The 13,555-nt window shown below is 57.1% G+C and overlaps 1 protein-coding gene across 3 annotated transcripts; it reads left to right on the forward strand.

The window, feature by feature from the left end:
- The first annotated feature begins 106 nt into the window (after positions 1–106).
- MSRB1 (methionine sulfoxide reductase B1) lies at positions 107–4,686 on the forward strand. Of its 3 annotated transcripts, none has more exons than XM_081555545.1 (4): positions 107–280; positions 1,971–2,119; positions 2,435–2,549; positions 3,838–4,686. In XM_081555545.1, the coding sequence occupies exons 1-4, from the start codon at positions 226–228 to the stop codon at positions 3,867–3,869; spliced, it is 351 nt and encodes a 116-aa protein (XP_081411671.1). In that variant the 5' UTR covers positions 107–225; the 3' UTR covers positions 3,870–4,686. The 3 variants fall into 3 exon arrangements, with proteins under 3 accessions (XP_081411671.1, XP_081411672.1, XP_081411670.1); XM_081555546.1 differs by having other exon boundaries at positions 3,844–4,686; XM_081555544.1 differs by lacking the exon at positions 2,435–2,549.
- The last annotated feature ends 8,869 nt before the right edge of the window (positions 4,687–13,555 follow it).

Here is a 13,555-nt window from a genome sequence, read left to right on the forward strand (position 1 = left end):
ATTGGTCTGCGCAAAGGGGCGGGGCAGTGAGAGGCGGGCCCTGCGAGGGTGTCTCGCATCCCTGGACGTGACTGGCTGCCTGGGGGGGCGGGGTCTCGGGGCGCCTGGGCCCGGCCGGGATCTGAGAGGGATTGGTTCTCGCTAGGCGAGCGCAAGCCCCGGGTCCTGAGTCTGTGGCCTCGGATCCGTCGGAGGCGGAGGGCGTGCGACCGTCCTTCTGGCGCCATGTCGTTCTGCAGCTTCTTCGGGGGCGAGATTTTCCAGAACCACTTTGAACCGGGTACGATCTGTAACTTCTGGAAGGACAGCGGGCCGGGCCGTCGCTGCCCTCTGGGTGGCGATGGAGCCCCAGGAACGCAGGACGAATGTGGCCGCCCGGGGAGGAGCGCATGCGGGGCAAAGGCGATACGGAGGAGGGAGGAGTCTGGGGGGCCCGTAGAGTAGGGGTACCCGAGGGGAGGGAGACGCTGGAGAGAGCACAGGCCTTGAGTGCGAGCGTGGCCCTTTCCGGGGAAATCTGTGCGGTCAGGGTAAGCGCGGGTGGCGACGCCCTTTGGGGTATCCGGGTCAGGATCGGGACTTTAGAGGGATGCGCTGGAAGGTCCTGTCCAGGGGTAGCTCCTGTGACTGGCTCCCTCTCCTCGGGGCATCGCCGGGTTATGACCCCAGCCTTTTCTCCTCCCCAGTTCCCCAGACCTGCGGGGTGAGCTAGAAAGCACAGAATGTCCCGTTGGTATCCAAATGTAACTGCCTGGGTTCCTTCTCCGCCTTCCCAGGGGCCCAGGGTTGGGTAACCAGGCTAGGCTGCCAATGGCCAGTCAAGTTTGACTGGACAGCCTCGGCCAGCTAGGAGGGGTGGGAGGTGGGGGGCGAGTGGTTGGTTGGGGCATGGCCCACCCTCAGCCCTGGCCCCAGGCTTTGAGAGATCCAGGTGAATCACATTCTGGGCTGTGCCGCCTGGTCATGGACTAATTTGGTAAAAATATGTCCACAGGCAAGACTAGAGCCTCGACCTACCCCGGGCGGGGTTTCTTGGGTGTCAACTCTCTAGGGGGCTGGGCTGTGACACCCGGCGTCTCTGTGAGCCAGCTGCGACATAGGAACCTCTGGTTGTGGGACTTGGGGTTGTCCTCCGGCTACTCAGCCACACTAGAAACCTCACTTCCACAGTACCTCCTGGTTCCTCTTTTCTTCCTCAAGTTACTGGTAAATGCTGAGTGGTCATGGACTCCAGGGTAGACTGTCTCCAGGCCAGGCAGGGGGCAAAAGGTGATTCAGTACCCCTTGAGGGACCCCGAAGCAGTTTCCTGTTCTGCAAGTCAATTTTGCAACCTTTTTTCCCCCCTCAAAGTGATCTTTTGGGGATAGTTTAAAACCCGTTTTTCTCCCTGCCCCTCTGTCTTCCTGGGCCCTCTGTCTGGACCAAAAGTGTTTTTGCTGGGATCTTTCTTTTCCTGCTTGGAGAGCAGGCTGGTGGCTGGGCATCCAGCTCAAGGCTTCTTTGGGCAGAGGGTCAGCCACGTGGGAAGGGAGGTAGGTTAGTGGTGGTCGGGCCTGTTTGCGTGTATGAGGGGCAGAGCTGTGTCCTCATCAGACTGCCTGGGTTCCTTCCTGGCTGCACACCCTGTAGCTGAATGTTTTGTAACCCTGCGCCTCAGCTTCCTCATCTGTAAAATGGGAACATTTGCGTCACAGGGTTGTTAAGGAGAGCCAGTGAGATAAGTGTGAAAAGTGACTCTCCTGGTCTCTGGCACAGGCTCAGAACCATTCAGCATGAGCTCCATGCCGTGTCTCCCCCACAGAGTCGATGTCCAGGCCTGTGGGTGGTGGGTGGGTGTGTGGGGAGGATGTGCAGCACACCTAGTAACCGGGGTCCTGCTGTCCTCTCCTGGGGTCTCACCCAGGATTTGGGAGCTCACCCCCGAGGCGCTGGAGCCAGCATCTCTGCTCTTGCCTCCCTTCTGCCTCAGGTATCTACGTGTGTGCCAAGTGCGGCTATGAGCTCTTCTCCAGCCGCTCCAAGTACGCACACTCGTCCCCGTGGCCGGCCTTCACCGAGACCATCCACGCTGACAGTGTGGCCAAGCGTCCAGAGCACAATCGGCCTGGAGCCATACAGGTGGGTGGTAGCAGCAGGGTGGCAGAGAAGGGGTATTGGCCAGGGGGACCCGAGAACCGGCGCTCCCTTCCTGCTGCTCCCCCTCAGCTGCGGGGGCCTAGCGTCTGTCTATTCTGGGCCTCTGGCCTCAGCCTGGGGAGCTGCCACCCCAAACTATTGGGCGATCCTGGGGCCTTGATGAGGACAGGGAAGCGACGGCTTTCCGGGGAGGCTATGGGATGGGGCTGGCAGCAGTCACCTTGGGAAATGGGCGTGAGGACCCCCGCTGTGGGGGCCATGGCTGTAGCTGTTTTTATGGCTGTCTTGTCTCCCCAGGTATCCTGTGGCAGGTGTGGCAACGGGCTGGGCCATGAGTTCCTGAACGATGGCCCCAAGCGCGGACAGTCCCGCTTCTGAATTTTCAGCAGCTCGTTGAAGTTCATCCCTAAAGGTGTGCTTGCTTCCTGGCACCTGGGCACAGGCCTGTGTAAACTTTAGAGGCCCAGGGGTACACTGTTCTCATTCATTTATGGTGACAAAGGGTGGGGGCACCAAAGCACACCACCCAGGTTCTGCCCAGGGCCACTGGAGGGTGGCTGAGGGGCAGGGACAAAGGACAGCTATCCTGCCTCCCACACCTGGTTGATCACATGCAGGGCAGCACAGAGGCTGAGGACCAGGGCTGTGTGGCTGCAGGCTTGCTTGTCAGCCTATGTGAGCTGCCTCCTCTTCTGTGTAGTGGGCGTGATGGCAGAGCCTCCTTCACAGGCCTGTTGAGACTGGCTGCCCTGAAGTGCACTGGGGCATGGCGTGCAGTAGGAGTTAGCAAATGTGTGCTTAATGTTGGCAGTATTCATCATTGGTAGATATTTAGAGGCCATTTTTCATTTGTGTGCATTTTATCTGAGCTCCCTGGTGGCTCAGACAGTAAAGAATCCACCTGCAATGCGGGAGACCCAAGTTTGATCCTTGGGTCAGGCCTGGAGAAGGAAATGACAACCCACTCCAGTACTGTTGCCTAGGGAATCCTAGGGACAGAAGAGCCTGGTGGGCTACAGTCCATGGGGTCACAAAGAGTGGGACATGACTGAGCAACTAACACTATCTGAGCCCAGCCTCCTCTCTGGCCCTCTGCTCTCTGCCTCCCCAGCCACCCTCTGGACTTCTCTGCACTCTTTGTGGCTCAGTTCCCTCTCCTCATTTGCTGCCCATAGGACTATGGCTAGCCCCTCGTCTCAGTTTTTGTTTTTTAAATATTTATTTCTTTGGCTGCTCTGGGTCCCAATTGCGACATGCGAACTCTTACTTGTCGCATGTGGGATCAGTTCCCCAATCAGGGATTGAACCCGGGTCCCCTGCAGTGGCAGCACAGAGTCTTAGCCTCTGGACCACCAGGGAAGTCCTCCTAGTCTCAGTTTTATCCTCTGTAAAATGCGGTTGCTAATAGCACCTGCTTGTTCCCTCACTGTGGAGGTTAAGTGAAGGTGTCCGTAAGGGCCAGCATGTGATAAAGGTTTGATACTTTATCAAACCTTTGTCCTTGTGTAGTTATTCATCCTCCAGGATGTGTGGAGGAAGGATAGACTCTGGGTTATCCTGCAGTCTCAGCGGATGAACCGGGGTCTGGGTCCTCCTGGCCTCCCTGAGCTGCAGTCTGGAGACACTGGGATAGCCCAGGGAGCGGTGTCAGACCTGTTAACAGCGACTTGTTTTTCTCTCCCCTCCCTCATTTCTTTCAGGCGAAGAAACCTCCACCTCTCAGGGACAGTAGGTGGGCTGCCCATACCCAGATCAGGTGGACACCGCCTGATGGCACCCACCTCAGTCATGGTGCCACAGACATTCAGAGCAGGGGGGGTCAGGGCTGGGAGAAGGGGGTAGCTGAAACCTCAGGAAGACTCCCGAGGCCTTGGCTCTGAACAGGCTCTTGCTGGGAAGAGAGGAAGGCCCACACTCGGCTGCCGGGATGGGCCCTGCTGTTGGCTTACATGGGGTCTTGGGGCGTGAACTCCCATCTTTGGATGATGCTGCAGGCCCCATCTTCTCCTCCCCTCAGCCCACTGCCCCCTCGCTGCCTGTCTGGACTCACCCCATGGGGCCCAGCCCTGAGATGGCTCCGTCCTCACCGAAGCTCTTACCCACCTTCTCCAGGCTGTGCCAGGAGACAGGATGCAGACAGGGGTGGCCCTGCTAGCTGCCCCAGCCCGGTCACTCTATGATTCTCTCTGGCTAAACCCTTGCAGGCAGCCAGAGTGGTGATGACCTGTGACCCGCGGGGGAAGCAGGTGGAGGGGATGGACTCTGACCTCAGTTACAGGAGGAGAAATCCTGAACCCGGTTGCGCCATCTGTGCGGATATGGCTTGCCTCACTTGGGCTCAGGAAAGCAGCTATTGCTCCATCACCTAGACAGGGCGAGGCTGGGGACCCTGAGCTCACAGCCTCCCGTCACCCTCTCCCAGGAAATAGTGAGCGAACCTCACTGCATGTACTCTGAGGTGCCTGCCATCAGGGGGGAAGGTGAAGCCTCTTCCACCTTGAATCCTCTCTAGAGTAATCAAGAGGAGACCAGTAAACAAATGGAACCTAGGCTTGCTGTCTTTATTAACAACATCAGGAATTATAGGAGAGCTGTTGTCACTGAACTGGAAGCCTGGAACGCATGAGAGTCACTGGATCCCAGGGCAGCAGGGCCAATGGCGGCTCGCCATGCCAGTCAGCAGAGTCAAAGCGGCTGTCAGAATAATCTGACTCGCATAGAATTATAGAGTCAGCCAGCTGGGCAAGGTGCTTCTCAAAGTGAAGTAGATTGGAAGTCTGATCTGGCTTGATCTGTATAAGCAGAAGTCTAACTTGAATCATAAAGACGATTTCTTCCTTGCCATTTCCTCCTCCAGGGGATCTTCCTGACCCAGGGCTTGAACCTTCCTCTCTTATATCTCTTGCATTGGCAGGTGGATTCTTTACCACTAGTGCCACCTGGGAAGCCCTGTATGAGCAGAAGTCTAACTTGAATCATAAGGACAGACACTCAACTCCTCTGTCAATTCCCGGGCTTGAGCCAGTTTGTGCTAAGTCACTCAGTCATGTCTGACTCTTCGTGACCCTGTGGACTGTAGCCCGCCAGGCTCCTCTGCCCATGGGATTCTCCAGACAAGAATACTGGAGTGGATTGCCATTTTCGCCTCTAGGGGATCTTCCCGACCCAGGGATGGAACTCATATCTCGGTGTCCTGCATTGGCAGACAGATTCTTTACCTACTGAGCCCACCTGGGAAGCCCTTGAGCCAGTTTGCATGCCTAGAACCCTTTGAATGAATCAGAGCCAGCTGAGTGGTCAGCAGGAACCTCTGGGCTCCAGGGCCAGGAAGGACCTTGGACTTTGCTCACCTCTCCCAGCACTCCTGGCTCTGCATCCTGGCTAGGGTGTCCCCTGAGCTTGAACTTGGCCCAAGAGCAGGCTGGCCTCCTGGGGCAGGCTGGTCCCATGTGTCCAGGCCACGCCCCTGTGGCTGCCCCTTGGGCTCAGAGCTATAGCACAGTGGGCTGGAGAGCTGGGCCTGGGGGTGGTGGGACTTGTAGGGGAGCTTTGAGTGGCAGTGCTTGATGCCTGCACCCCAGGGGCCCCACGTTCATTTGTACAGGGTGGTAACTGGGGGCTGGCAAGCAGTGTTCTGGGAGGAGGGGAGTGAGGAGGGTGAGCACCAGGACCCCAAGGTCCTCTCACACTGCAAACCTGGAAGTGGATGGCCCCTGACAGTGTTTCTACCAAGGGCTGGGTGGAATCATAAATCCACCCCACCCCCTGTAGGATTGCATCATAACCTCTGGCCTACAGCTGCAGTTCCTTCTTGAGAAAGAGAAGGCTTTTTGAGAGCCCATCCTCCTCTGCCCCTGTGCCCGCTTCTTTGCCAGGTGGAGGCCCCAGGACAGAGCCTTTGGAGCTAAGGGTTGCATTCAGGGGCAGACAGCTCCGGTTGCTCTGCCAACACCAGCCAGCAGGCCCGGGCATGGCAGAGCAGGGCACCTAGGGCAGGGGACCAGTGGGACTTTGCTGATCCCCAGCCTGGAGGTGTGAGTGGATGCAAAGTCGCTTCAGCCATGTCTAACTCTTTGCGACCCCGGAACTGTAGCCCACCAGGCTCCTCTGTCCATGGGATTCTCCAGGCAAGAATACTGGAGTGGGTTGCCATGCCCACCTCCAAGGGATCTTCCTGACCCAGGGACTGAACTTGAGTCTCTTACATCTGCATTGGCAGGTGGTTTCTTTACCACCAGCGCCACCTGGGAAGCCTGGAGACTGGGCTCAGTAAACACAGAGCAGATGATTGAATTGATGATGCCTGGGGCTTTCACTCGTCCAAGGCTTTCATTTCTTCTGAGTGACAAGTCCAGTGCCAGGGAGAGCCGTGACCCTGGTGAGGATGCCACTCAGGTCCTGTTGGTAGGTCTCAGGACCCCTTGACACCTGCATGCATGTGGGCAGGGGCGGCAAGTGGAAGAGGGCGCCTGCAGAGGTCGGTGAAGGTCACTGCCAAGCCAGCCACGTGCCCCCACCCTATCCCAGGCCCTGCTGAGGGCCTAGCGCTGTGATCCCCTTCCGAGTCAACCGGTCCTCAAGGTCCCCTCTGGGAGTGGGTACAGGGACCGTGTGCAGGGAGGACCGGCAGAGGCCGCTCAGGCCCCAGGAGAGCCCGAGCAGATCTGAGCGGCGCGGCACTTCCCCGTGGCGCCGCCGGGGGCGCTGCGGCAGCGGCTTCGACGGCCTGGGCGGGTCCCCGTGCCCGGCTCCCGCCGGCGCCGCGCTTCCCCGCCGCACCCAGGAGTCAGCGCCCGCATCGTCCCGGCTCCAAGCCGCGCCGGCTCAACAAGCCAGTGCCCCCCAACCTCCCCCACGGGCAGAGGCCTCCTGACGCCCAAGGGTGTGGCGGAGGGTGGAGGTGGGGGCGGTGGGGGCGCATCTGGTGGGCTTCAAGACAGTTACTGCTCGGGGGACTCCCTGGTGGTCCAGTGGCTGAGACCCTGCACTTCAAGTGCAGGGGACACAGGTTAGATCCCTGGTCAGGGAAATAGATCCCACGTGTTGCAGCTAAAGAACCAGCATGCCACAGCCAAGATCAAAGATCCTACATGCCCGCGACTAAGACTTCGTACAGGGAAATAAATAAATAGTAAAAAAAAGAAAAAAGACAGTTTCTGGTTGAGACTTCCTTGGCAGCCCAGTGGTTGAGACTCCTTGCTTTCAGAGCAGGAGGCAGGGGTTATGCTCTGGGGTGGGGAGAGCAGTGGAGACCCAGTGTGCCCCCTTCTGGAGTCAGCAGAAGCAGACGGAACTGGGGGTTGAGAAGGTGGTGACTGATCCCTCCCAGCCCCAGCCAAGCCCCAGACCCTACTCCAGGGCAATTGGTTGGGACTCACCTGCTCTGATGCCCCCAACCTCCTCTCTGTGGCCCTTCCACATCTTCATAGTACCTGCTGGCCCACGCTGTGTGCCTAGTTGCTCAGTGTCTGACTCTCTGACTCCATGGTCTGTAGCCCACCAGGCTCCTCTGTCCATGGGGATTCTCCAGGCAAGAGTACTGGAGTGGGTTGCTAGGCCCTCCTCCAGGGGATCTAACGAACACAGGGATTGGACTGAGGTCTCCCGCGTTGCAGGAGGATTCTTTACCATTTGAGGGGGCACCAATTCCTGAGGTTCCACCTCCCACGCATCTTTGTTCACTTCTCTCCCGCATGGTAGAGACAGCTCCCAGCTGTCCCCACCAGTTGGGTCTTTTAAAAATAATCATCAGACCAGGTAACTTCCCTCAGTGGTTCCCTCATGCTCTGCCTGCCAAGGCTCCGCAGAACCCCCTCTCTGGCTTGATCCTTGATCCCTGACTCCATAAGTGGTAGCTGAGTTATTATTTATTTATCATAACTGTGTTGTTTTTATTACGCACACCATCTGCACCCAAAACCCCTGTGCCTGGGCCTCTAGACCAGGCAGATTCCACACTAGAATTGTGGAATCTCATTCCCTTGGTCTTTCCCAGCATCAGGGTCTTTCCCAGTAATGCTCTTTGCATCAGGTGGCTAAAGCATTTGAGCTTCAACTTGGAAAGATTGAAGGCAGGAGGACAAGGTGGTGACAGGATGAGATGGTTGGATGGCATCACTGACTCAATGGACATGAATCTTGAGCAAACTCTGGGAGAGAGTGAAGGGCAGGGAAGCCTGGCATGCTGCAGTCTATGGGGTCACAAAGAGTCGGACACGACTGAGCAGCTGAACAACACCAATCTCATTCCCTACTCCAAAGAGTGAGCCCTGAAAGGGGGCTGCCTGTGGCAGCATCAGATGAATGTGCATCAAACCGCAATGCCTCTGTTTGCTCCCTCTGCGGGGGCCACATAGTCTCAGGATGAGCAAACCACACATCGGTGTGAGTGTATCCGTGGCTTGGGGGAGGCAGGAACCGCAGGACCACTTGTCACCCTACCCCTGGCCCTGGGCTCTGTTAGAGGAGCTTAGGGGTAAGATGTGCAGGGAAGATGGTTGGTGAGGTTCTGGCAGCAGACAAGAGGGGGGGCTTCCCTGGGTAGGCGGTTACCTGCCCATAATCTCCTTTCGCCCCAGCCCCTCAGCTCCCTCAGCACCTGTCTCTAGGCGTGACTTGTTCCTTGTAAAACCGTGGAGATTATCTCTGTTTCAGCCTCTGGCTTCATGTTTTATCATGTTTCATCTCCAGTCAGGACGTTTACAAGCTTCTCTTGGCTTCAAAGGGCTTGGTGGCTGCACTGCTGGAGGCTGGAGCAGAGATGAGAGGGCCCATGAGCTCTGCTCCCCGAGATGCGGTTGCCTGCTGCTGGTGGCTTTTCCGTCCCTTAGTCTCGGGCAGTGTGGGCCGTTTGTGCTCCATCTCTGAAGCCGGAGCCCCTGGGGTATGCCTGGAAGTTGGGGGAGGACAGGGAAGCCAGTGTCAGAGGAAGGACGGTGCTGACCGTATAGGGGACAAGTATGGAGTCACTGTTCTCTGAGGAGGGTGTGGCGGTCAGGCTTGAAGTTCCCGTTGTCCAAGCAGGGAGTCTGCCACTTAACAGGGGGTCTGGCAGGGAGCAGAGCAGAGTGCAAGGCACATATGTATCCAAGATGCTCGGCCCTGGGGCTCTGGGCTCTGGGTCTTCCCAAGCCCCAGTTGAACAAGCCTGGGTGAATGCCTGTCTGCTCGCCTGTCTGGCCAACTGTGGGCATGGGGTGTTTCCCCTGGAAGCATGTGGAGATAGGTGTGAGGGGCGTGGGCCTCTGTGGGGGGCTGATCTCTGGCCTTGCTGGCTGTGAGTAGGTCACTGGTGTGCAGGGAGGTTCAAACTTGGGGCTCTCCACACGGGGCAGGGGATGGTGGCTGGGGCCAGTGGGCAGGCCTCTGAAGCCCCTCTTGCCTATGTGCATGTGATGTGGTCCCAGCCCTTGAAGAGCATGGGCTTCCTGAGCCTGCAGTGCCCCCCCAGCTCCTGATGGATTGTGTTCAGCCCGTGGGGGCCCCTTCAGGGCACAGACAGACAGACCTGGCCACAGAGCCCCAGCGGCTGTCCTTGGATGACTCCAGGCTTCCCCAAGGCTCCGAGAGGCCCGGCATGCGGCTGTGAAGCTGGACGAGGTGGGGGGCGGACAGAGGGAATCCTGTTTCTCTGGGCCCCCCTTCTCCCCTCCTTAGACTCACCTTGGGGCTAAAGGCTGTTACCAGCCCTCTCCTTTGTGAGGCTGGAACTCCCAGCCTAGGAGGACTGTTACAAATGGAGCTGGGCCAGGCTGGTGGGTGGGAAGCAGCTGGCAGGGCCCACTTATGCGTCCTGGACTTGGAGCCCCGCCCTCTCCTGGGGAAGCCAGGGCCTGGTGGCAAACGGCCCTCTTTCAGCTGAGCCCCCAGTAAGACCCAAGGGAGAGGTGTGAGGGTAGCTGGAGGCAACCTGGGGCCATCCCGCAACGGGAGATGGGTCTGGCTCCTCCTGGCAAACCCCGGGGCCCCAGGCAGGCTCAGCACATATGTGTGAACACACAGTGTGGCCAGGGAAGCCTTAGCTTCTCCCCACTCCTAGGAATCCTGTCTGCCCTGCAAACATTTCTGTCCCTCTGTGTCCTCAAGTTTAGCTGGTCTCTGGGAACAAGACCCTGCTGCTGCTGCTGTGTTGCTTCAGTTGTGTCTGACTCTGCGACCCCATGGACCATAGCCCTTCAGGCTCCTCTGTCCATGGGATTCTCCAGACAAGAATACTGGAGTGAGTTGCCATTTTCTACTCCAGGGCATATTCCCGACCAGGGATGGAACACGCGTCTTCTACATTGGCAGGAGGGCTCTTTACCTCTAGTGCCACCTGGGACACCCTGGGACTAGGGACGCCCTTCCTCTCCAGCCTGGTCCTCAGGAGGACAAATTATGAAGTACTTAGGGCTCCCAGGGTGGGAGCACCTTCAGGGCTCCCCTTCTTGTGCCAGGGTCACTGTCACATGTCCACTGCCTCCGTATCATAAAGAGCTTAAAAGCCAGGTACCCAGAGAGGTGGGGGCTGGTGTCATCTCTGCCTTATAAAGTAGGAGAGTGAAGTTCAGAGAGGCTGGCTACCTGCTGAGGTCACACACTAGAAGGGGCAGAGATGGGCTGGAGTCTGCCTTCATTACCGAGAAGCCCTTGCTGCCGGCTTTGTGCTGTGCTGCATGCCCCAACTCCCGTGGCCTCCTGGCCCCTCGCTCCCTACCAGACTGAGCTGGCCTCTGGGGGTGGGTGGGGTAGGTGGGGAGACATCTCTCAGGGGCACCTCCGGGAAGGAAACCGCATCCTCTATATGCTCAGGCAGATCCGGCATCTGAAGTGGAAAAACCCCACACAAATCAAGGACAGCTGGGCCCACCCTCGGCCTCAGCCCCCTCCCCTCAGCTCCCCTCACAGACTGAGGAATCCCAGAGGGCTGCGGGGGAGTGGGTCTGGGGGGTGAGGGTGTGGTTCTCAGGGAGGAAGTTTCTGGAAGCCCCGCATGTGTGAAATCTCCCCCAGCTGTGCCCCACAGAGGGAGGGACTGAATGGTGTTATTAATCATTTTCCAGAGTGGAGCCGCACACCCTGCAAGGCTGCCTCTGGGGACCTGGGCTGGGGAGGGGACAGCCTGGGAAGGAGAGGAGCATGGGGGAGGGGATCCACACCTAGACTGTCTCAGACATACACGCACAGTCGATCACTCAGCCACTCAACAAAGGTTCATGGGCACTCACCATGCTCAGGCATGGAGCCACAGAGGGATCAAGACTGACCCCATCCCTAGCCTTGCAGAGAGCATGGGAAGGTGGAGGAGGTAGATGGGGATCAAAACCACCCACAGGGAAATCATTACTGTCTGCGAAGGAGACACAGACACAGCCTGGGATAGCTGGCTCATAGACCTGTGAGGCCAGGCTGGACTGTCTGCCCACCACGACCTTGCTCCCGGGATTCTCTCCCTGGGATCGCCTGCTCTGGCCCTCCCCCTGGGATGCTGCATACTTGACCCAGCTCAGTCCACCTCCTCTTCCACATTCTCCCTGCTCAGGCCCTGCTGCTGTGTTAGATCCAACTTTTCTGCGTGTCTGATGGCTGGCCAGGGAGGGTGAGCAGATGGACCTTTGCCTGGCCCCCGCCTTGGCAGGGGGCCCAGACAAGGTGAAAGAGGAATTGAAATTGGGCCATGTGGAGCCCTCAAAGCTAAGGGGCCCCCGGGGAGGTCAGACTGGACGGAAAGGCCTAGTTGACACCTGTGTGACCAGGCAGGGCAGGGGTTAAGCCACTCTCTCAGGGCACAGGGACAGCCACTCGCCCTGAGCCCCCACGGTCTGGTCTCTTCTGGGGCCCCAAAGTGACTTTTCACCATGTGGCTCAGAGCGGGTGATCCACCATCCCTAGGTCACACAGCCAGTGGGGAGCTGGGGCTGGACTCTGGTGGCAAGGCAGGGTGGAGGGGCCATTCAGACATCCTGGGGAGGAGGGAAGGCAGCAGCCTTGAGGTGAGTACAGACACTTAGATGCTGAAATTTCCATATTTAACCTTCAAAAGGACTCTTCAAGGAGTTCCCTGGTTGTCCAGTGGTTAGGATCTGGCACTTCCACTGCTGGGTCCTTGGTTCAGTCCTTGGTGGGGGAACTAAGACCCCACAAGCTTTACGTAGTTAAAAAAAAATGAAAGAGGACTCTTCATAAAGGGATAAACATAGTTGCCATCTGACCGGGCAATTTTACTCCTAGGTATATACCCAACATAAATGAAACTTATGCTCCCATGAGATTTTATAAATGAATGTTCACAGAAGCATGATTCTCAGTAACCAAAAGGTGGAAAAAAACACAAGTATTCACCAACTGATGAATGGATAAACAGAATGTGGTCCATCCACACAGAGGAGTATTATGCAGCCATAAAAAAGAGCGAAGCACTGACACTCACACTACAATATAAACAACTCTTAAACACACTATGCTGAGTGAAAGAAGCCAGCTGCAAAAGGTCATATAATGTATGATCCCACGTATATGATACATGGAGAAGAGGCAGATTCAGAGACAGAAAGTAGATAGTGGTGGCCAGGGGCTGAGGGAGGGGAGAATTGACGCTTTTAAACTGCGGTGTTGGAGAAGACTCTTGAGAGTCCCTTGGACTGCAAGGAGATCCAACCTGTCCATCCTAAAGGAAATCAGTTCTGAATATTCATTGGAAGGACTGATGCTGAAGCTGAAACTCCAATACTTTGGCCACCTGATTAGAAGAACTGACTCATTGGAAAAGACCCTGATGCTGGGAAAGATTGAAGGCAGGAGAAGGGGACGACAGAGGATGAGATGGTTGGATGGCATCAGCGACTCAATGGAGGTGAGTTTGAGCAAGCTCTGGGAGTTGGTGATGGACATGGAAGCCTGGTGTGCTGCAGTCCATGGGGTTGCAAAGAGTCGGACAAGGCTTAGTGACTGAATTGAACTGAGCTGCTAACAGGTATGGGATTTCTTTCTGGAGTGATGAATATGTTCTGGAATTCATTGTGGTGATAGTTGTACAACACTGTGAATATGCTGAAAACTGTTGAATTTGAAAATGGTGGCCAAATTAGAAGGCCGAATTGCATGGTAAGGGAATTGTGTTTCAATGAAGCTCTTCCGTCAGAGTCAGGATGGAGGTTTCCACTTTACGGACCAGAGGTCTGGGCTGGCAGAAGCCTGAGGGCAAGCTCTAGAGAAGGAGGAGGCTGGGACCCACTCCCCCGGGACGGCCTTGGCTCTACCCATCCTCCGCCTCCCCACCCCGCTCCCATCACTGTGCTCTCTGTGGCTGAGCCTTCCCCCAGCCAAATGGGATGCTGTCCTGACGCTTGCTTCACCATCATCTCCTCTAGAAATCCTTCCTCAGCCTCTCCCTCCACTCCCATCCTTCCACTGGCTGGTCTTTTTTGAGTGCCTGTTGGG

The sequence above is a fragment of the Giraffa tippelskirchi genome, chromosome 13 (assembly GCF_054371585.1).
Source record: "Giraffa tippelskirchi isolate mGirTip1 chromosome 13, T2T-mGirTip1v1.2.pri, whole genome shotgun sequence".
In the NCBI taxonomy this organism is placed as follows: domain Eukaryota; kingdom Metazoa; phylum Chordata; class Mammalia; order Artiodactyla; family Giraffidae; genus Giraffa; species Giraffa tippelskirchi.

Coding starts and splice junctions, on each gene's coding strand:
- MSRB1 (XM_081555544.1), top strand. CDS start 226: ATGTCGTTCTGCAGCTTCTTCGGGGGCGAGATTTTCCAGAACCACTTT. Junction 281..1,970: donor CCAGAACCACTTTGAACCGG/GTACGATCTGTA, acceptor CTTCTGCCTCAG/GTATCTACGTGTGTGCCAAG. Junction 2,120..3,837: donor ATCGGCCTGGAGCCATACAG/GTGGGTGGTAGC, acceptor CATTTCTTTCAG/GCGAAGAAACCTCCACCTCT.